This window comes from Phasianus colchicus, chromosome 1 (genome assembly GCF_987193195.1).
Source record: "Phasianus colchicus chromosome 1, bPhaCol1.hap1.1, whole genome shotgun sequence".
Classification (NCBI taxonomy): Eukaryota; Metazoa; Chordata; class Aves; order Galliformes; family Phasianidae; genus Phasianus; species Phasianus colchicus.
In genome coordinates this window covers 138720417-138744473 of record NC_143436.1, presented here as the reverse complement: position 1 = coordinate 138744473, position 24057 = coordinate 138720417, and the positions used below count along the sequence as shown (strand labels likewise).

Below are 24057 nucleotides of genomic sequence, written 5' to 3'. Positions count from 1 at the left end.
CTGCTATTGGCTGGATAGAAGCAGTTGATGCCATTGGATGTAACATTTATTCTCCAAAGCCTACAGGACAGACACAGAAATTACTAGTTTTGAGTAGGCCAAGTAGAAAAATCAAATGCATTACAAAGAGCATCATACTGTTTTTAAATCTCTGTTGACTTGCATAGAATGCTGGAGTTACATCCACAAATTCCCTTCAAAGATATAATCAGAAAGTAAGAGTTTGTGTTTACATTACAGGTTCATTTCCTGCGCAATACAGATAAGCACCTGAAGACTGAGAGACTGACATCTAGTGGCTGTCATGCAAGATCCAACATTTAAAAACTGCTTTGGGTAGAAGACGAATAACTATTTGTGACTATTTGGCATTTTTGACTTGTCTGCTATCTTCCTATACACAGAAAATTTGTTAATTTTTTAGCTCTGCTTTTTAAAGATCATGCACAACTGAAGTTTTCTCAAGAAGAATGAAGGTAAACTCTCTGTATGCAGTATGTACATTTGTTCTTGTAGGCTTCGCTGCCATACACGAAAGCTGACTGCTTACGTGAAACTAATATTTAGAGTTTTTTTTTAAGAAGACGACTATAAGTTTATAAGTTTCTATATCCTCACAATTATGAAATAAGATCATGCAATCCTGAAGTTACCTGATGTGATCCAAATAGATATGTTATATAACTTAATGCAAAATCTTCTCAAATTCTTCTATTTATGCAGCTCTGATTAGAGCACACGTATTAATCATACCTGTAAAAATTCTTTAGCCACTCTTTGCTTTAACAAACTTTAAAGAAGCTATGACCATCTCTTTTTGATGAGGTAGTGTTTAGAAGAGCCCTGTGTGAAAACATGTTGAATAATTTCCAGTAAAAAATCTTGTGCTTAAGCATTGAAAGACATTGGGAAGAAGGATATTAACATTTATGCACTTTATAATAGATAGCTACTGAGAGGGCAGAAAAACACATTCAGATCCAATTCAATTAGCCTTCAGATCAGTGATGCTATATTTTTTCACATCATTAATGTGAAACTTCCTTACTTCTAACTATTTCCAAAGTAGAAGCCAACTATTGAAGTGTCTGGACTTATTCATGCTTACATTCTAGGAGACGTGTCAGGAATTGCACTCCTAAGTTGTTGAATCTTGCTAGAATTGATGATGTTTTGGGCTATAAGTTATATTCTACCAATCCATTATTTCAAATTAAAAAAATACATAAAGACTAGCTGAATAACGATATCAAGCATGAATTATGAAAGCATCTTTGGTTGCACAAAGTCAACTTTAAAATGGTTAATAAAAAGCTGAAGTCACAACACAGGATAGTAAAGCAGCTCCTTCTCAGCAATGCACGTGCATGAACTTCAAAAACGCAGTGATGAGGAAGTCAGCCTCAGTGGAAGATAAAAGGCTGGATGTGATCAATTTTTGTAGCTAAGGCTTACAAATATAAATTTAAAAATCTGGCAACATATTAAAAAAGCATGGTTTTTTACAATTCTGTATTAAGACAGATCCACAGAGCTAACTTTTATAAAAACACAACATGCTGCGTAAGTTTTATTTAGGGATTTAATTTATATACCACAAATACTGCCTTTAATATAGGTACAATATAATACAGTTCTGTTTATTTGACTGCTGGTGTTCACTTTGGATCATGAACTCAATGGCATGCTGTGCTGTCAAAACTTCAATAATAAAATGGCCTCTAGTTAAACTTCTCCAAAGTATAAAATCATGCAAAATCTACATCCTATATGATACAACCAGTACAATAATTGAAGCCAATAGCCTGCAATCAGCCTGGACCATCTTCTGAGCTTGTTCACGAAACGTCCACAACTCAACCATCATTTTCGTTAGGCAGAAAGGAAGAATTTCTGTTTTGTCTCTGGAATTTCACCATGACTGAAATCAGCAACAATGTGCATAGCTATCAGCCAACAAATCTTCATTACCTAATGCAGTTCAGACTGTGCATTTAGTCCATGTTGATGAGTCTGTGGTTAGGAAGATTTACGCTTTCCTCCTGTGACTACCGGTCGTGCATATTCCACAAAATCATCTATAAGAACAGGCCATGCTCCTAAAGAGAAGGCATGCAGTTCAGAAATTAATTACTATTGGCAATAAGTTGGCATAGTCTCTAAAAAGAAAAAAAAAGACATACAGTTTTGCAGTTAGCAGTATCTCAGTACTGCAATACTGTGACACTTGTACCATAACAGTTTCAGATATTACCTGTAAAGATATTGTCACACCATGATATAACTTCCATCAATGTATTATAGCAAGTTTTTAATCATTAATGTTTTGGCAACAGGTAACATCTTTATCAGTGGCATCAATGATGGAATTGAGTGCACCCTCAGCAAGCTGATGACACCAAGCTGAGTGGTGCGACTGACATGGTAGAAGAAAGGGATGCCATTCAGAGGGACCTCAACAGACTTGAGAGGTTGTCCCAGGTGAACCTAATAAGATTCAACAAAGCAAAGTGCAAGGTTTTGCACTTGGGCCGGAGGAATCCCAGGCATCCATACAGACTGAAAGGAGCAGTCCTTGAGAGCAGCCCTGCAGAGAAGGACCTGAGGGTCCTGACAGATGAAAAACTTAACTTGAGCCAGCAGTGTGCTCCTGCAGCTTGGAAAGCAAATGGTAACCTGGGCTCCATCAGAAAAGGGGTGGCCAGCAGAGACAGGGAGGTGACTGTCTCCCTCTACTCTGCCCTCATGAGGCCCCATCTGGAGTACTGTATCCAGATCTGGAACCCCCAGTACAAGAAAGCTGCTGGAGAGGAGGGCCAGAGGAGGACCACAAAGATTATCAGAGGGTTGGAGCACCTCCCCTATGAAGACAGGCTGAGGGAGCTGGGCTTGTTCAACCTGGAGAAGAGAAGGCTGCAGGGTGACCTCACTGCAGCCTTGTAGTACCTAAAGGGAGCCTACAAACAGGAGGGGAGTCAACTCTTTGAAAGGGTAGATAACGGCAGGACAAGGGGAAATGGTTTTAAGTTGAGGGAGGGAAGATTTAGGTTGGATATTGGGGAAAGTTCTTCAAGATAGTGGTGAGGTACTGGAACAGGCTGCCCAGAGAGGTTGTGGATGCCCCGTCCCTGGAGATGTTCAAGGCCAGATTGGATGGGGCCCCAGGCAGCCTGGTCTAGTATTAGATATGGAGGTTGGTGGCTCTGCATGTGGCAGGGGGGCTGGAGCTTGATGATCCTTGAGGTCCCTTCTAACCCAAACCACTCTATGATTCTATACTGTTTATCATTTAAAGCAATATTTTAATAATGCTGTATCAATTTTTGATGATATTCAGATACTGTTTACCTTCTTCATCATAGTTGGACATATCATCTGCAATCATATTTCCAAAGTCTAACAGAAGATTCCAAGTATCTTTTGGAATTGATCTTTTATGATGTTCCTATAAAAGAAGAAGGTTTCTGTTCAATATAATCTATTCATCAATTCCACAGAAGTATTTTATTTTGACACACACAAAAACAGGTAGTTTACAATTATTTATTTTAATAAATTGAAACTACAAAATAAACTGCTACTAAAAAAGGTAGAAAAGAAAGAAAGCATGTACTTTACACTTCCAGTTACGGATCTCATTGCCCAACCACTTCAACTTGAGCCTTTTCATCCTACCTTTACCTAGTCTGTCTTTTCAATACAGTTACAGTTGCACCTGCCTTTCTCCTTTCACTCCCAGAAGACTACAATCTGGATCCATAATCTCAGACTTTCTTGAAGTAGCCTTCCAGTACCTGAGGGGCCTACAGGAAAACTGGGGAGGGACTTTTTATAAGGGCAGGTAGTGACAGGAGAAGAGAAAATGGCTTTAAACTGGAAGAGGGTAGATTTAGACTAGATATTAGGAAGGAATACTTTACTGTGAGGGTGGTGAGACACTGGAACAGGCTGCCCAGTGAGGCTGCGGATGCTCCCTCCCTGGAAGCATTCAAGGCCAGGCTGGAAGGGGCTTTGAACAACCTGGCCTGGAGGGAGGTGTCCCTGCCTAGAGCAGGGAGATTAGAACTAGGTGATCTTAAAGGTCCCTTTCAATCCAAACCATTCTGTGATGATTCTATTCCTTCACTGTAGTGCACATCTGCATTTGCTCCACTTCTATTCTCCATTACCACATCTTAGTCTAATTTCTAGTATGTGCCTGCATCATTCACACAGAACAGTTTCCAGTCTGGCCAGTTTGAGCAGCATGCCAAAAAGCTTCAGTTCTAGTCAGTGTTTTCTCAGCTTTTAGTCAGCCTTTCCACTCTCTTTCTTTCTTCCTCTCAATCCCCTTCAGAACCTTAAGACCTTACTTCACTTCCCTATACCAGCCCCAACTTGATCAACTGGATCAAGGATCTGGCCATAAGTAGCCCTGTCTTCTCCTTCCATCCTTTCTGTTCCACACCACAAGCAGCCACAGAATTCTGCAGAACAATCTGAGCAAGCTCTGGCACTTGTCTGACCCCATGAGAAACCTCCTGATTAGCCCGGAGAAAGAAAAATGTAGTTTTAGCTGGATGTGTTTTCTGCCAGCTTAGCAAACAGAAACAACTCATAAAGGATGGTCAATAATGTGCCACAATTATTTGAAATGAAAGCAGCAGAAACATGGTATGGAAGAGACTGTGAAGAACCACAACATCTAAGCAATTGTGAGCTATAGGATCATTTCATCTGTTGATACTGCTACATTACTCGAAGTCAGCAGGGGTGATTAACTGGAAATTCAATTTGACTCCTGAAACCTAAATCTGATTTGCAGCAGGAAATTGTAACTGCATGTAAAAACAGGCTCAGTGGAGTGGGTTTTTCTATAATGCTTTTTTAAAAAAGCATTAATAATCACCAACACTAACAAACTGCATTTCTAAAAACCTGGAACTTGAGCAAAATGAAGTTGACATCCAATGCAACAGCAAACATGCACTCTTACACAAACCAAATATCATTGTTTTCAGTCAAGATATGACAAGCAAACACACTGTCTTCTGGAAAAGGCTCCTTAAAAACAAACAAGCAAACAAAAATATAACACCATAAACAGTTCTTAGCTTGCTGCTTTTTTAGGTCTTTTTTTTTTTTCCCCCATCCATGCATTTCTTCAAAAGTTTTGGTTCAGGTTAAATGTTTGTAGCAGAATAAGACACTCTATAACATAACATCAGTACTGCTAGTTCTGTAGAACTGTTTGTTGTAACAAACTTGATCACATTGAATGGAACTTTTTGTATATATGTATGTACATGTTTTAAGTGTTAAGTGAATTAAGGCAGTTAAAATGTAAAATATTTTCATAGATTCTCTCAATGAAATTGATACATATATCAGTGAAGAAAATATACTGCCCAAAAATGTTAGAAAAATAAATAAAGCAAGTATTATGAAAGGTACACACTTGAAAAATATAGAAATAAGTATAGAAGAAACTTTTTATTCTCCTGAACTACTGATAAAAATCAAACTGAAAAGTTAAAATAAATCATACATTTTTTGCAAGTACATAGAAATGGAGTATGGATGAATAGATCACTTCTTTAATAAGAACATTTTGTAATTTCTGAAGTTTAATTTATACATCTTTACTACACTGCCTACAGAACTGCACTGATAATACAAAGTTGTCAAGATCAGTTCACAGCTATTATCCAAAGTGAATCAAAATAATTACTCTGAAAAAGATCTTCTGCTAAAAAGTTGCCTCTCAGGTTAAGTCAGTCATAACAGAATTGACTTAAAAAAACAACACAAAACAGTTTATGCATTAATACCACTAAAGGCAGAGCATGGTAAAAAAATGTGGCTAACAATAATCACAGCTGTCTTGAGAGTAAAGACAACACAGGTTCAAACTACAATTATGGCCTCATTTCATGCAGAAGTTATTGTAAGTAGGAGGATACAAGATTAAGCAAGCAGAATGCACTACTGCTTTGCTACATCTTTTTTGCTTTCTTCTCCACTAGAAAGTTATATAAAGAAGATTTATTTTCGCTTGGTCTAAGACTCTCTTATATCAGCTTACAAAAAGGAAGAACTTCAAAAGGAGGCATTTAGAAAGTCTCTCTTTATTGCAAGCACAGTACCATTCATATAAGCCAGACTATTGTGGACTACAACAGTCGGAGATGAATAAACTGTGTACTTACCAACAAGAACTTATTCCAAAGATCTAGAAATTTAAACCTTCCTGATAAGACTAAATTCCAGTATGCAATTGCCATTTCTAGATCTGCAAGACAGAAAGCAAAACCATCAAATATTACATTACACTGTAAGCAATAGATCTGCTACAGTTACATGATGCTACATCCAATACATTACAATATAAATGAATTATTATTCTAAAATTTTTAGAGCTGACAGAAAAAAAAAAGGTGCTTGCTGATCTAAAAGACAGAAGGTGCGAGGTCATGGTAAAAACTGCATATTGAACATTACAGTCCTAAAGATTAAAGTCTTTCCATTACTGCCCAGCAGTGCTGGGTTAAAGATGCAATTAAGCTCCAGAAACAAAACACACCAGTTATCAATAAACCTGCCCACAGACTTAAAGCAAAAGAGAGGCAAATATTGACAGCAACCCAAACACCGAAGTTTGCAGGTGCCAATTACTGTAAGTTTATCACATTTTAGATATGCATGGCTGGAATGGGATTTTAAAAGACAAGAGGGAATGGAAAAACTATTTCTCTGGGCATAATAATTCTACAGCAGCCCTTACAGCAATACAATTTTCTTCTTCCAGAATCATTTATCAGAAGAACACCCAGAACCAAAGCTGAAAACTTAAATCCATAAATCAGATCGTATTCTACACCACAATCTAACAGCAGGGCTCAGCTCATGCATACCACCAGGAGGATGCACTGCCACATGTTCAGGTGGAAAAGGATGAGCAATATTAGATGCTGGATAAGGGTAGAAAAAGAATTTCTTGAAGGCCTATTTCTCAGCAACACAATACCTAACTGCTTGTGCCCCAGTCTCACAGATAACACTGTCACAGATTCACATGTTGTTGTGCAACCACAAAATAAAGGCACATCCTTTCTTAAACCACAAAATGCTTTCAATTGGTGCTTTTAGTGTAGGTTAAGTATAAACCAAGTATGAAACTTAACAGAAAAGACTATGGTAGTAGCAGATGTAAAGGAAGCCTGGCCTGCCCTTAAGAGGGGAGTATGGTATTTGGAACTGTGGATGTCCTATTACAAAGCAAAAGTCGGTGTCACCTGGCTTTATACCTGAAAGAGAAGTTCAGATTTCAACACAGCCAGTTTTCTACACCTGTTTCATAGAGAGCGGAACCCAGACTAAGATGATAGAGATGCAAATTAATTATTCATATCTGTTATTCCAAATGAAAAGCAAAAGGAACGGAAGGGAGAAACTCAAATAATCTTATGAGTTCCTAAACCACACTGTGAAATGTCTGGCTTTGATTCCATTCACTCAGGCTTCATTATGCAGACTCAACTTTTCCAAACGGAACTTGTAAGCATTGGCAAGCATCAAGCAAAATGCACTTTGATGAAAAAACACTTTCATAGCACAAGAGTTTACATATTTCTGATGAAATACTCCTTGAAAAATGGAAGAATGTACAGGCAGAGAAGCAAAGACAGTCAGAAGTAATTTAAAAAAAAAAAAAGTAAGGAAAGAGGAGGTCATGAACCGATGCAAAGAGATACTGGAACAAATGGACTGTCCCTTTTGGTAATGGTGCTAGTTTAGGCATCAATCTTAAAAGTATCTGGAAGAAATCAGGCCTTCAGATTCTGTTACAGGATTCAGTTCCTCATCAGGCTGCTGACAGCAGTACCAATAAACTGTAATGCTGTGGAGTTCCTTTATTTGCTACAGTGAGCACAGCTCTATAAGATTAAAGCAGAAACATAAATAAAAAAGGGAAAAAAACCTTCACATAACCACTGGCTAGCTGATGCTGGCAGGGTTCTCTGGGTCGCTCAGGCCCACTCTCTCTCCAGCAGGGCACACAGAGCAGGGTGCTCAGGGCCATGGCCAGGCAGCAGCTGGAGATCCCCAGGGAGGACACCCCACAACCTCTCTAGCCTCATGCCATGAGTTCTGCATCCCACAGAAAGATGCTTTTGCAAGATGGGAATTTCTTATGCAGTCTTAAGAAAGTGTATCTCAGTGCTGCACAGTTATGAAAGCATCAATTATAAAAGACAAAACAAAACTGTAACTATGCTGGTTTTGTACAAAAAACAGTGTATGAGTTTTAGAATTGGAAATGAAAAGATAGCTGCACGAACCTATGAACCTCTGGAAACTAAGATCTAAGCAAGGACCAGAGATAACAAACTAGCACAACTTGTGGAGAAGGAGAAAGAACATTACCAGTTAGGCAGACTGTATCTACTTTCAAGATTTGACCAAATGTCTATTTTGTTAACAAAAATGTTCATGAGTAGATTTTTAAATTAAAAAAAACCAACAACAAAAACTAGAAATTAGACCAAGTTCTTTACTCTTTTGCTCTGATTTTGTATATGCAGAATGAAGTCACTGTGCACACGAGTAATCAAGGAAGCAAGAAAACAGATAATCATCAGATTGCAAGGAAATGATTGGAGAGTAGGATTTATGAGGGACATGAAATTAAGTTCATTTAGACCTGCTGTGCCAAAACAGCACTCTGGGATTGCAGCACTCACTTGTCATCCCTCTGCCAAATAGAGCTTTCCAGCTCTCTCAGACAGCACTACCAACAGAGCTGTTTATGCAGTTATGTTTGAAGCTGTCAGAATACAATAACCAATTCATTTAAATTACTGACATGAGACGAAAAAATAGGCAGAAAACAAAATAGCTAATTTGGAGGCCAGTATAAAAAAAGATTTATAGGAATACTTCAATATTAGGCACAGTTATCCATAAAATCTGTAATTGGCACACTATTTTCTGTGCATTATGACAGTATAGTCTACCATGTTTGAGAGGTTGGAAACAAATCATTATCTTCTTATCAGTAAAGCTTTTCTATGTTATACTAGTCATCTTTGTGAAAGACTTTGAACAGCTTGTAAAAAGCCCCATGCTCGGTATTCAAAGAGTACTCAACTAACTGTATGGGCAGGACTTTTTGTAATAGGAAGTATCTGGTAGTGTTACCCCACTTTCAGATGCAAAACAGAAAATTAACTAAGAATGTAACACAGAATCATAGAATCACAAGGTTGGAAGCGACCTATAAGATCATCTAGTTTTCTCATTACCATTGCTACCACAAACTAAACCATATCTCGCAGCTCCTCATCCAGGTGCCTCTTGAACACTGCCAAGGGCAGTGACTCCACCACCTCCCTGGGCAGCCATTCCAGTGCCTGACCACTCTCTGAGAGAATAAGTTTTCCCTCATGTCTAATCTAAACCTCCTCTGGTACAACTTGTGGCCATTTCCCTGGGTCCTGTTTGTTGCCTGGGAGAAGAGGCCAAACCCCTCATCACCACAACCTCCCTTCAGGAAGTTGTAGAGTGCAATGAGGTCTCCCCTGAGCTCCTCTTCTCCAGACTAAACAATCCCAGCTCCCTCAGCCGCTCCTCATAGGACTTGTGCTCCAGACCCCTCACCAGTTTTGTTGCCCCTCTCTGGACACGCTCCAGGGCCTCAATGTGTTTCTTGTAGTGAGGGTCCCAAAACTGAGCACAGTACTCAAGGTATGGCCTCACCAGTGCTGAGTACAGGGGGATGATCACCTCCCTGCTCCTGCTGGCCACACTATTTCTAATGCAGGCCAGGATGGCGCTGGCCCTCTTGGTCACCTGGGCACACTGTTGGCTCATGTTCAGCTGAGCATCAACCAACACCCCCAGGTCCCTTTCCTCTTCACAATCATCCAGCCACTCGTCCCCAAGCCTGTAGCGCTGCATGGAGTTGTTGTGGCCAAAATGCAGGATCTGACACTTGGCCTTGTTGAACCTCATCCCATTCACCTCAGCCCAGCAATCCAGCTTATCCAGGTCCCTCTGAAGGGCCTCCCTACCCTCAGGCAGATCAACACCACCTCTCAACTTGGTGTCATCTGCAAACTTACTGAGGGTACACTCAATCCCCTCATCTAGGTCACCAATAAAGATATTAAACAAGATAGGCCCCAGTACCGACCCAACTTGAATCCGGTCGCCTGCTGGACTTAAAGATCACGGGAGGAAAGAGTTGTTTTTATTAGATAAGTTAATAAAGATTAAAAAACAAACAAGAAAAAAAAACAGAGGAGTCTGAAATGAAAATTTCAGAGCTAAGAGTTCCTTCACTTGAGATTTTCTCTCCTCACTGCTTTAACCAAATCTTATTCTACATCTCTGAAAATAAGAGTATCCAAGAAAGTCTAATTTTTTATGCTATGTTAGGTACAGTAATCCAGACAAATGCAAGACAAATCTATTCCATCATTCCACTGCCTATAATATTATATTAAACCTTTATGAGAGACTGAACTTCAGACGCTTTCCTTGTAGTCATGTAATTTGCCCTAAAAGATCATTAGATTAATATATTTGATCTCTTTCCTCGTGTTTCCTTACTGTGGTTACAAGCAAAATAAATAAATAAATAAATCATACATCTATAAAGCTAAAACAAAACCTACATTGCACAAATAATTATTTTCTTTCAATAAAATTCCTGGGCATTGTGTAAAAAAAACCAAACAACTGGTGCAGATGTAGAAACAGTGGAAAAAAGCGTGAATCTAAGGAACTAAACTATCATACTATCCTCACCAAAAAAAACCATCAGATGAATACTTGCAAGACTCAGAGAGTTACTTGACTCCTTGATTCCTTATCTCTGAACAATTTTAAGTCTTCTTGGGCCTCCAAATTACTGAGGATATGGACAAAAAAATAGTTTATTTCCTAATCATAATATTTTTCCTTTACATACAAATAAAATCTACATAGAATAGCAAAAAAAACACCATTAGGATTCAACCTGGAAACCCCTCAGCAAATTGTCCAATGTTTAGAGCAAACGACAACCCTTATCTACAATTAGGAGCACTCTCACAGAAGGAAGAGAGAAGGGGAGAAGCAGAGGAGTACGAAACGAACACTGGAATTGGCTTAACTCAGGATCCAGCTGAGTTGTACCCATTTATCTCTGGCAAAACCATTAGCCAGGAGCTCCCCAGTGCTGTGTTTGAGGACACAATGCACAGCATCAGAATTAAGTCTCTGGTGGATGGGGAGACATGGTGAATCACAGCATGTGGATTTCAGAAGATCTCTGCAGGAATCAGTAGGGTCTGACTGCTTATTAACTCTATCTCAGTATCAGCCATGCTGAAGCAGACTGATTCCATTAGGAACCTTTCGTGCTCATCTTGAGCATCAGCTGTACAAAATCAGATAAACTGCTTCTAAATGTGAGCTAGGCTTAGAAGAAGATAACTATCTAAATGTCACTTTGAGTGCAGGATAATAAATCTGATTATAGCCAGTTTTATCATCCTCCTGTCTTTCCAAATCTCTCCATGTGCAGTTCAAACAAACAATAACTGATGACTTAAAGTTGTCTGGATATACATATCCTAATTAAGAGCCAAATCTGAGTAAAAGAATCAACAAGGCATTACTAGAACTGGAAATTATACCACATCTTTGGTGCCACTATAAGCCTTTTTTCATCAGAGCACCATGTTCTATACTAAATTTCTCTTAAATTGCAGGTGTTTTCAGAATGAAAAACCAAACAAAAATAGAACAAAGACCATACAGACAGACCAAGGCTATTCAAACACCTACAGTATTCGCAGACCTCTTCCAAAATAAACATGAAGAAATTGAGGGAATTCAACAAATTAACTTCATCTACTCACTCTTACAAGCACTCTATAAATGGATCAATCTAATTCTTCATAGAAAGTGAAGGAAATGTTGATAACTAGCAAGAAAGAAAATGATATCCTCGTGTAATGTCTAAGCTTCTCTAAAGACTCTCAAACTTGAGATAATGCTATGATGAAAGCTAAAGATGATGTTGCTTCAATTAAAAAGAGCACATTATACTCATCTGCTCATAGAAGATGCAACCTCCTTGAAGTCCACATACCGGATGCAAAGATAGTCATTCTTCTGGTCTTGAGGTAACATTTGATTCAAGTCTGAATGCCCTCTTCATGTATCATGTCTTGCTTGATCCCAGGAAACTGGCAGAGAGAAGGAAGCACAACCTTTTGAGCCAGTAAGTAGGTGAAGGGACCACAAAGGAGTGATGAAGGACCAAATCTTTTTGTTTCCATGTTGAAAGCTGAAGACTGTGAAGGAACGGGTTAAGTTCCTCCACTGTGCTGAAACAAACTGTAGTTAAAGTCCTGAGCATGAGGAATGTCTTGAACAAATCTTGTTGAGGTTCAAAAGGCAGATCCATTAAGAGACTCACAATAAGTACCAGGTTCAAAAACAAAACAAACGAAAGGAAAGACGGAGCTAAAGCCTTGGTTTGAGCTTGAACAGTGTCCATGGAAATATCGACTGCTCTGTACACAGCATGACTGAAGATGTGTAATCTTATTCTTTAATCAGACGAGCTAGGATGCAAAATTTCACTGACTGTAGTTGAAAAGGCTAAAACTTGGAGTAAAAGGTGAGATAAAGATCTCCAAGTATGTTTGGCAAAGCTTAAGAATTATTATAGCATATACGGTAGCAAGACTATGAGAAAGCAGACTAAACAGGCAGAACCAGTTATCCATAGTAATTCTTTGTCAAAGTCTCCTGGAAAACTGGACTTTAATAAACCGTGCCTCTCACATTACCTAAAAAATACAAAGCACTCAGATGAGCCTTAACATATCCAAATATTATGCCTGTTGGTTCAATTGCAGCCACTGAGATGGCACTGCTGTGTGGAACTTCTCTTTTCCCAAATTCTGTCCACTACTCGGAGAGCAATAGATTTAACACTCACATAAACAGACACCTTTTTCTTAGACAATAATTAAATCTATTCAGACGTATTTGAAAGAGACTTGACAGTTGGATCCTAAGCACTGTAATCAGAACACTGCTCTTCTGTTTTAAAGGAAATCCTGGTAATATGCTTTTGCTTCCTGCATCTCACTACTTACATGAGCTATCACCTAAGGGGACTGGGACTACTTTCACTTCTTTAAAAGTGCCTATGTTGAGACTGAAGCATACTACTTAACATTATTAAGCTAATAAAAATAAATGGAATTCAAGCTGGATGAGACTGCAGAGACAGAAGTGCTGCAGATATAAAGAGAAAGATTCCCTGGTATTACCAAACCATGGAAAAGAAAGAGACTTATATAAAAGGCAGTCCTACCTCTAGGAATGAACACTGAACTCTGTGCCTACTTTGGGGCAAGATGGAATCAATGCAACTGAATGTACTAGAGAGGATTCCTCCCAGCTAATAATGTAAAGGCAGAATTTCTTGCTCTGAGGAGAATATAGAATAAAAAGAAATTAAAGAAGCAGTAGAAGACAGCTTGTTCTAAAAAAGAAATAAAACCAACACAAAACTGCCAAAAAAAGCCAGGACTGCTTTCCTGCAGTGAAATTCACTGCGCCATGAAAAAAGCTATATCAGGTACCACTAAAATTCTTCTTTTTATCCATCACCAAGAAGTCCTTCCATTCCTTTCTACTTCCTTCCTTATAAATAATGTCAATAAATAAAAAATGCTGTCTCCTAAAAAAGAAATGTTTGGGACATATGAACATTTTGATTTGTTTTCTTCCTCCCCCAGAGGTACGCTCCAGGTAAAGTTTCACTGAAAACTGACAGCAATCCCCAAAAGAACTTCTAGAACTTCAGTTTTGAAAGCACTGATGACAAAAGCGAAGTTGGACACAGCAAAATTCATCACAGCACACTGAAACAAACTCAAACTGCTACCCACCATATTTTAGACTCCATAGAAATCAAAAGGTGCTTCTAGAAGACCACACTGAAGTGTTAATTCTCAATTGTTCTCCTCCAAACTAGGAAAACACGACTCATGCATAGGAGTCAGTCCTGTATCTAACACTGTCCAACACATAAGTAATTCAGATGATACAACAAAGGAAATCTTAATAAAATCTACCACCTATACAAAACCTAGATAAAGCATAGCATGGTAGAACACAGGATTATAATTCAAATGTTATCTGCACAAAATGAAAAAAAAAAAAACCAACAAAACCAAAAACACCCCAAAATACTTTGAACAGGGAGCACTTCATTAAGGAGAAGTGCAAAGTAATACAGCTAGTAGGAATAATCAACTGCAAAATTGAAGACAAGGATCAAGAGAGTGTTTTGCAGTTCTGCAGAAAACAAGTAAAATAATAGACCACAAAATGCAGATATTGTCAGTGTTAACATTTAAAAAAACAATACTGAGTTGTAAAACAAGGAGCAAAATATCTAAGGCACAGGGAATGCTAACTTTTTTCTTAACTACAAGATGAGAAAGTTAGATCAATCGGACTGCAAAGGAAAGAATAGACAATCTGGAAGATTTATTTATTTATTTTAATTACAGCATATTTGTTTTTAAATCAGTCTAGAGAGTAAGGGAAGACACAGATATTCCAGATATGTAAGAAGCTTTACTAACTGTAGGGAAATGCTTGTATACGTATTTATGCTAGATGTGTAAGTACTGAGGCTCAGAACTCAGGAACATAGATTTAATTTATAGGAAAAAAATAGAAAAAATCTAACCATAGATAACCACTGTCATGTATATACAAGACCTGCTGCCAGAAATTTAAGAATATATTAAGAAAAGGCAGTGGCTGCCCAACTTTTTCAGCCAGAGAACCAACACCAATTAGACCCCCAAACTCTGCAGATAACTACTGAAACTGAAGATGTCTTGCTAGCATACCATTGAACACAGTGAACAACAGATGCTTTTATTTTTTTTACAATAATAAAAAACATTTTAAAAAAATCAAGCAAAGAACTTGATTCACTACTAGAGCATCAGTTTGTCACTGACACTAGTTGTCAAATAGGAGTATTCACAGATCATATATATACCTGAGAACGAAGAAATTCTTTCCATCTGCAGGTCACTGCCCTAAGCAATAAGTGCAACAGCTACCAGATTTTCATGGTTTAAGTTCCCTGTAGTTCCCTGTGTAGTAAGAGGAAGAAGTGGATACTTCAAGCCTCAGAAAAATCACATTAAAATATTTCCCAATTGAAGGCAGGAAATAACTGTTTTTGTTATTTCCATTTTATTAATTCTATTCACTTTTATTTTTTCCTGTAAGCTTACTGAGCTCACAGTCTTCAAGCCATAATTCAAATGTGAATGTATGGAAATGGGTAGGCAAACACTATCACTGGAGTACACCATCAGAAAAACAATAAGGTAAGCAGCTAGGACAATAGCTTAGGAGCATCCTATATTTACATAGCACTGTATGTCATCTAGTCTGCACATGGAAAGGAAGAAGAGATCTGCACTTTAAAAGGATCTAGACAGAGTTAGAGAGATGTTTCTACCAGCTCCACACTGGATTAAGAAAGAAGCAGGCTTTGTCTATCAATGAGATATGTTCCTGCATCTCCTCGACAATACGCCTTGCAGTCATAGGGACTCAAATATCACATGCTTCCATATAGTTGTGGAGAGAATGAGTAAAGACAAACAGACAGAAAATACAAAGTGTACAGAATATACAATGCAATAAAAACTATCTAATCCAAATTAGAGGCAGCTGAAAAGACTAGAGCTCTCAGCACACAGAAATGTTCTTGGAGGGCAACTGACTGAACTTTTTTTCCTTGCTGAAAAGCTTTCTGCTGAAAGAGAACAATAATCACTCTCAGAATAATCAGAGGAGAAAGCAGTACGAAATAAACAACACTATTTTCTTTTCCTCCACTTCTCTGCTCCACTGAGTGTAACAGCATTTCTTGAGATAATTCCAATTCCAAACCTGTGAGGTGTCAATTTTTGTTTGTCTAAGCTATCAGTGACCTGAAGAACCCCAAAATGCCATATTAGACAACATGCATGCATTAGACAACAGCATGCTCATATCCTTTTTCTACTCAACTTATGGCAGTCCAAGTTCACACTGGACAGAAAATTGCATCTCCATAGAAATAAGAGAAATAGCTTTTAGATTTATTATCTGGAGTCACCTTAGCAAAACAAAGCTTAAGCAAAAACACCCCCAAGTTACTGTGAATTAGGCATCACTTGAAATTAAGACATTGTAAGTATTGCTAGAATTATTATAATTCCTCAAACCTGACACCAGTAACAGTTCCAATCAACTTTTTCTATAGCATATTTTACACTTTCTTTCTGTACTGCATAGTTGATCTCACTAAAACTTTATTTTTTTAGTGCAAAAAGGCATTTTGGTGTTTTATTGCTAAAAAGTACCTTTCAAACAGAGAAGGCACATATAAATGAAAGGGCCTCCGTACCAAATAAAGAAAGGTAATGGAACACAAGTAGATTTCCTTTTTCCTCCTCATGTCAAATAAACAGTACATTCAGTTCCATAATCTGGGTTGGGCTGCCTTCCCTCCCCCTCTCTTTGTACAGACCTAGGTGAAAAACTTTTTAGACATATTTCCCAAGTACGACTTTCAAGCTGGAATAGAGCCAATTAAAACAGGAAACTATTTGTAATATTTCTTTAGGTGTTCCAGAAACTCCAGCCTCCACCATAACTTTTTTCTGTGGTCTGATAGAACTAGACTTCATCATAAAGAGAGGCAAGAAAACAAACAACTAGTTGATGAACCTGAATTCCAACCAGCTACTGAGAACCACTGTGTAACTATTTCCTTTTTGTGTCTGGAACAGTGGCATGTGACCCATGAAAGAATGACAAGAATAATGAGAAAAGAAATTGCAGCAAAAGATAAAAGGGAAACTGGAAACTGACTAAAAGCATTCCACATTATTCAAAGTAATTCCCATTAAAGAATGAGGAACAGACACTACTGTTTGAGAAAGCCCAAATCAGCATTCTGTTCCTCTACTCCACTTCTCTTCCAACAATTTTTGAGAAAGACTACTTATTGACATACATATCAAGTGATGCAGACACAGAAAAGTGGCTAGGCATAAAAAAAACCCAAACATTTCATAGAATGGCCTGGGTTGAAAAGAACCACAATGTACAGGGTCACCAACCACCAGACCAGGCTGCCCAGAGCCACATCCAGCCTGGCCTTGAATGCCTCCAAGGATGGGGCATCCACAACCTCCTTGGGCAACCTGTTCCACTGTGTCACCACCCTCTGTGTGAAAAACTTCCTCCTAATATCTAATCTAAACCTCCCCCTATCTCAGTTTAAAACCATTCCCCCTTGTCCTATCACTATCCACCTGTTCCAGTGTGTCACCACTCTCTGAGTGAAACTTCCTCTTAACCATTACACAAACAGGACAATGAAGATGAAATAACACAATAAATATTGAGTTCTTGAGAATAAAACACTTGAAATTAAATTACGTATCCGTTTTACTACAGCAATACAAGACATGGATCTGGACAAATCTCAAAATTTAGAGAGAATATTCAAGTAATACTTGAATATTATTATCAAATACTTGAATATTATATTTCTACTCAGTAGCTTTGAACCAAATCCATAACTTTTTTTTTTTTTTTTTTTTTACACTTCACATACAAGCTGTGGTTTAAAGCTAAAAAGGACAATAACTTCTGCCCAGAGTTTTCTCCCACTTTTCAACCTAATACTGAAATTTTCTTTCTTTAATCTGAACAGAAGACACAAGTTCGTTAGCTCAGTTTTTGTTTCTTGTTTTTTTAAACATAAAATTATGTCAGGAGTCTAAGAACTGCTTTGACAAGAGGAGAGAACATCAAAACTAACAGAAATCCCTATTAAATTATCTGTACCACGTGAATATTAAAGAAGAGATTAACTGAGAGAACGGGGAAGAGAGGACAACTCAGGAGAAATGATCCATAACAACTTTACTATAGAATCGTTGATGACACAACTACGTTACTGGATGTATTAGGAATTCAGTTCACTGCCTCTAGATATTTTCCCCACTTTTTCTACTTACCTAGACCTTTTTGTCCAGGATTTTTTGCAAAGTTAAAAGTAAACTGATAAAAATCTTTGAACTTCATTGGATCCTTCAGTTCTTGTTCCAGTCGTGGCAATAGAGCTTTTAGTTTTTCTGTGGAGTCACACCTGTTGCAAAAGAGTTTATATTATTTTACCATTGGTTATTTTAAGGATTAGTTTCAGAGCATAACAAAACAATAGCTACCTTAAAAACAGGAGATCTTTTTGGAAAGCCTTTTTAAAAATATGAACAATCATATACCTTTACTAAAGAAATTGAGGTGGAACATTATACATAGATCTTCATAAGCACACAACCCAAGCAGGATTCCTTTTGCAGTCTCTTCATGAGTTCATGAATTCAACAATAGATGTTATTCTGTTCTTAAAGCTGACCATATTAACCTCACTGGAACAGACTCTCCAGGGCAGTGTTCACAGCCCCAAGCTGCAGAGTTCAAGGAGCATCTGGACAATGCTCTCAGACATATGGTCTGAGATGATTTTTGGGTGGTTCCATGCAGAGTCAGGAGTTGGACTCACTGATCCTCACAGGTCCCTTCCAATTTGAGATATGCCATGATTCTACAAGATCTTTTTTCCTTGCTGTACTGGAAGAATAATTCTACTTCTACCTCCCCAAGCCCATCGTTAAGGTTTTGCAGTAACGTGCCGCTGTAAGGATGACAGGACACTACTTTAGCAGCTGTTAAGCTCAGCACCATTACAAACAGCTTTTCAATGTTCTAATGAGAAACTGAGCTCAGGCCTTGCAGTTTGAACTACACAGAAATGGATACTTACCCCAGCTCTGTCATGCCATCTACAAATTCCTTTTTACTGAATTCACACTGAGTAGCCGCCCTGAATTTCCACGCTACAACCAGAACACTGATACTGGCAGGGTCCAGGCTTAAATCATCACAGAACTGTTGTATTCCATCAATGCCAATTTTATTTTCATCTTGTGGGTCTGCAGTTCCAAATACAAAAAGGACAACTGTAATTATTCATAACAATAATTACCAATAGTCATCATCAGCACAGTTCTGATATGCTGCAAAATCCAAGTTTTTAGTTTTACTTAAGCTTCACAAATGTCTTCACTTGAAATCTAGTCCTAAGTACCTTGAAGAATAACAGTAGGTGAATCAAGTTTTCTGCAAGCTTCCCTAAGAACTGGCTTGTGATTATTTTCTACATTCCTCAAGTAACACTAACAAAACAGTTATCTTCTCTCTATAATGCTCTGTGCAAGACATGAATAAACAGAAAGAAATAAGCCTGACTGAATCTACAACACAGTTAAGCTGGTAAATTCTTCACAAAGCAATGTATTGATTGGTTAGCATGTTGTCAAGTTATTAACCAGCCAAACAAAAACCTACCCAGTAAGAATTTTTCCTGATAGTGATAGATGAAAACACACTACAGCTGTTTGAAGATCACAGTTGACTGAAGCATTTTTGGTTTTCACGTGTTATGAAGGTTACCACACCATGGCTCAAACAATGCCTCAGCATAACAGGGCCTCAAGCTAAACCTGATGTAGTTCTAAGGGAGGTAAAATGCCATTCCTATATATTTTGGGAGTAACTGAAAATCTGAAAGCAAAACGCATGTGTGCCGAAATCAAGGAATCAAACCCTTAATTTTATTCTTTAAAATCTTCTGAAAGTTTTGAGGTTACAATTTTAATGTGATCTGTGCTAGAAAGGTGTGCTGCTAGCCATAGCACAGACAGAAGATAAAGCGTATATGACACATATTACACTACAATTTCTAATAGGAAAAGTACATAAAATCATAGTTGATTAATTGTTAGAGTTAATTTTTAGAACACAAAGTACAATGCATGTATTCATATCAGATGGCCAGATTTCCAAAAGCATCATTACCTGGATCACATATGTTCTTATGTGACTATCTTTTCCTTTTATTTTTTCTGTTCTTTTTAAGAAATGAGGTAAAAAAAATTAAATGTCAAAGAAACAATTCTGCCTTTAACCCACTTCCCAGTTTTCCTACCAAGCCTATCCAAACAGACACACCATTTTTGCAGTAAGAGGCAAGCGCAAAGAGTAAAACAAGGATGGAGCTTCAAGACTAATTTTCTGAGGGTTTTTATTTTACTGTTCAGACAGATTTCTAGCTGCAATATTACCTGAAATGCTTTTTGATTTCAAAGCAAAGAAATACTAGTATATCTGAACTAAACTCTTCCAAATATTAGTACAGGATCACGTGTGTTCTTTTGCTGCACAAAGTACATCATCCACGTATCTTATAGCAGCCAGCAGCAGTAAATCAAGTGAGTTCCATAATAAGCTCTACTCCCCTGTCCACATATGCAGCTGACAAGATTTCCACACGGTAGGTTTCAAATGCTCTAAGTGTTCAATACACAACTTTGGTACACACTCCTGTAGAGTTCAAAATAAATTCCTACTGGAGAATCACACTTTTCTCATTCTCCTCTCAGTGCTGCACACACAAAGTGAATAGCAGAAGTCTTCGCAGTCTTTCCTCAGAGCTCCTTCAATGTGGCAGAGGGAAGAGCTAGAGTGATACCACCCAAATGACATAATTACAACAACAAAACACCCACAACAGGAGAAGAAAAGCAAGCCTTACCTTTGTATCGATTATACAATTGTTCTAATTTCTTCCTGTCTACTGAATTCTTCATGGATTCTTTGTAGTACAAATCTGGGTTCTGGAAGTAGTTGTCTGTTGCCACTTCTAGCTTCCATTCATTCTGCATCAAGCAGTATATAGCAGTCCTTTCCCCAGCTTGGGTAAATGCCATAAACTGGCGGACCTTGTCCTTCTGAGATGATTTAAGCTTATGCTTTGGGATGCAAAAGAAGCAGGGAAGTCAATGAAGCTAATCCAGAGGTTTGTTTCAGCATTCTACTACTAATGCCTATATTTAAAAGGTTTTAGTTTTCTTGCTGATGACAACCTTCACTTGAGAATTACAGGAAGACAAAAGCCTTGCTCTCCTGCAGTTAAAAAGACAGCATTTTCTTCTGCAAATAGGAATGACAGCATCTATACGTACATTTTTAACAGCAAAAATTCTGGCAGTAATCAATTTGTATTCCTACTTCACTGCTCACGTATGCAAGAGCATTTTTCTGTTCCGTAATATGAGCAAACACAGATTTCATCATACAACAATATGCCTATCTTTTGAAAATATGCCCACTGCTTATAAAAACAAGGAACCACGGAAGCCCAATGTACAGAAGCTCAGGTTCTGTACAAGTCCTTTGTAAACTGAAGAAAACAAAAATCTGCCCAGTGGTTTTCCTGACATTTTCCTAGCACTAATGGAAAGTTTCATCCTTTTAAATGATCACTTGAAAAGTCAGAAGTATTTCTTCCATATTTACGTAACTTCTGCCAACAGAAGACAGAAGGCCAAATGAAAATAAAGCACATTCCAGAGACGTGCTGAATGCTATAATGAAACTAAGAAGTTCTCAAAAACATGACCTAAAACTTTAATGTACTCTGAAAAAAAAAAAATATATATATATATATATTTATGCTATTAATACATAAACCAACAAAGCAGCCCATTATAGTGCTACACAGGAGTTTCCATAAGGAGTTTCTCTTAGCTCATGGCAGTAGCCATATCTCCACCACATCCCTATGTTTCTGGAGAACCCAAGAGGTAGGAGCATGGATTTTATGGGGAGAAAGTCTGCTAGTACCATGGGTCGACATAGAAGGAGAATAAGGTAACTTAAATCAGTGTGTTCCAGCACTTCCTCATTCTGTGAAACCGCACACGGTCAGGTGCAACAAGGAAGTAACCTGAGAAAGCTGTCTGCAGTTGTTCTGCTGCTGAGGCCATGGGATACAGCAGAAAAGATCAATGGCCCAGCCCCGTAAGTATCAGAGGAAGAGCACGGTACCAGCGGCCGGGGCAGCTCTCGGCGCCCTTCTTATCTCTCCTACACACATGGACGGGGACGTCTCCACTGCAGGTGGACCCGAGACAAGGGACATGTCACGTGAACTAGGTACGAGCTTCGGTCCTTCTTAGCACTTCTCAAATTTATACGAGCAGAAAGATGGAAAGCAGCTTTTCGAGGAAGTAAAGAAACAACCCCACTAGGGAAAATAACTACAACGCGTTTAGGGAAGAAAACCCTCAACAGCCTTTTGCTCGGCTACTATCGTCTCCTTCACCAAGCTTTCAGCTCTCGTTAAGATACCCCCGGACCGAACCCCGGCTGCTGCGAGGGCAGTGCCGCCAGAGCTCCGCGACAAGGGGCCGGAGCCCACGCAGCGGGGTCACTCGAGGAGAACACGCGGCTGCCCGCTCGCTGCCCCGGGAATTCCCGACGGCGTGAGACGGGGAACCCACGCGTTCTCCGCGAGGCCGGCGGGGCGTTTCTGGAGGTCGCGCCCCCGAAGAGCAGCCCCAGCGCGGAACGCGGCGGCAGAGGCCGAGGAGCAGCACCGCAGTTCCCGCAGCCCCTCGCCTCGGGGGCTCGAGGGCGGCCCGGCCCCGGGGACGCGGCGGAGGGACTCTGCGGCGGCGGGCAGCGCAGCCCAAAAAAGGGAAAGGAACGCGGCGCCGTGCTGCGGCCCCGAGCGCCCGCCCCGGGTGACCTTCCCGCCGCCCCCGCGCGCAGCGGCCGCTCCCGACGGCTGCTCGCCCCCCGCCGCTCCGTCCCCGGGTCGCCCGGGCATGGCGCAGCACCCGGCAGCCCGGAGGGGCACGGGGGAACGGAGCGGAGGAACGCCCGCAAGGCGCGAGGAGCCGGAAAGGGAGCAGAGCGTGCCGCGCCCGCCGCCCGCTGCCGCCCGCCGCCCGGAACCCCCGCGCCCGCCGCCTACCATTTTACCACCGGCGCTTTGACCAACTTCACCGCCCGGCGCCGCCGCCGCTGCCGCTACCACCAGCACCTCCCGCGCAGGCGCGCAGCGGCCCGGCCGGCGCCGCCTATCAGCGGCCGCGCTGCGGGGAGAGGAACGCGGAGCTCGGGGCTGCGCGCCCGCGGCCCTGCCGGCAGCGGTACGGCCGGAACGGGGACTACAACTCCAGTCGTGCACCGCGCCCGGAGCTGCCGGCACGGGGAGGGAACGGCTCCGTCCCGCGGCTCCCGGCGCGTCCGGACTACGCCTCCCATGCGGCTTTGCGCTTAAAGGCGCCGCGCCGGCGCTCGGTCCCCGGCGCAGGGCGAAGGGGCGGCCGCTGCGCGCCGGGCGAGGCTGCTGGCGCTGCCCTCTCGCTCCATGCTGCGGTCGCGTCCCGGCCGCTGCCGGCCCCGGTCCGTCCCTCCCTGCCGCAGGTGAGTGCGGCGGGCGGGCAGCGGCCTCTTTCCCTTTTCCCTTCGTGGCCGCCTCCCCCGTACCGCGCGGCGCACGGAGGGGGGCTCGCAGCTCCTCCTCGCCGCTCCCTTCCTCCCCTGCGCGTCCCCGAGCCGCTCTCAGGTGGGTGCGAGAAAGGGCCGGGCCTGGGGGTTGCGTGTTACCGCCGTGCGTTTGGGGGGTGGGAAACACACCGCCTCGGGACGGCTGCGAAGGTTCCTCTGCGTGGATGTCGCGAAGAGGTTCCGCACCGGAGGGCGGTGGGCACGGCCCCGGGTGCTGCGGTTCCAGGAGCATCTTTCAGCGCTTTCACGCACGCGGTTTGCATTTGGGGTGGTGCTGTGTGGAGTTGGTTTGTTTTTAAATATTGTGAGATATTTTACTGTAACTAGCGGGATTGCTAGCACAACAACGCATCGTCGGTAGGGTAAAACTAACCTGTCTCAAGACGGTCTAACCCGGCTCGTGTTCCCTGTGTCAGTGGTCTTGGGGGTGCTGAGAGGTGGAAATGGATTCTTGTTGAATTTTATCCTGCCTGGATAAACTGTGTAGTTTAAATAAGTGCTTTCTGGGAAATAATCTTGTGAATGATGCTGTTATTACTGTAAGTGTCCTTA

General features: G+C 40.5%; 2 protein-coding genes across 2 annotated transcripts in view; one reads left to right on the top strand and one right to left on the bottom strand.

The window, feature by feature from the left end:
• Nucleotides 1-1566: 1566 nt before the first annotated feature.
• On the bottom strand, nucleotides 1567-23737 carry DCUN1D2 (defective in cullin neddylation 1 domain containing 2). Its single transcript, XM_031613804.2, has 7 exons — nucleotides 22967-23737; nucleotides 20741-20957; nucleotides 18911-19079; nucleotides 18102-18232; nucleotides 6189-6271; nucleotides 3349-3445; nucleotides 1567-2099 (listed from the first exon to the last, which is right to left on the bottom strand). The coding sequence occupies exons 1-7, from the start codon at nucleotides 23735-23737 to the stop codon at nucleotides 2020-2022; spliced, it is 1548 nt and encodes a 515-aa protein (XP_031469664.2). The 3' UTR covers nucleotides 1567-2019.
• SLC9D1 (solute carrier family 9 member D1) overlaps nucleotides 23440-24057 on the top strand; it is a 33580-nt gene continuing 32962 nt past the window's right edge. The window contains exon 1 of the mRNA XM_090128440.1: nucleotides 23440-23563. The gene's annotated coding sequence lies outside the window, so the exon portion shown is untranslated. The remainder of the gene's footprint in view (nucleotides 23564-24057) is intronic.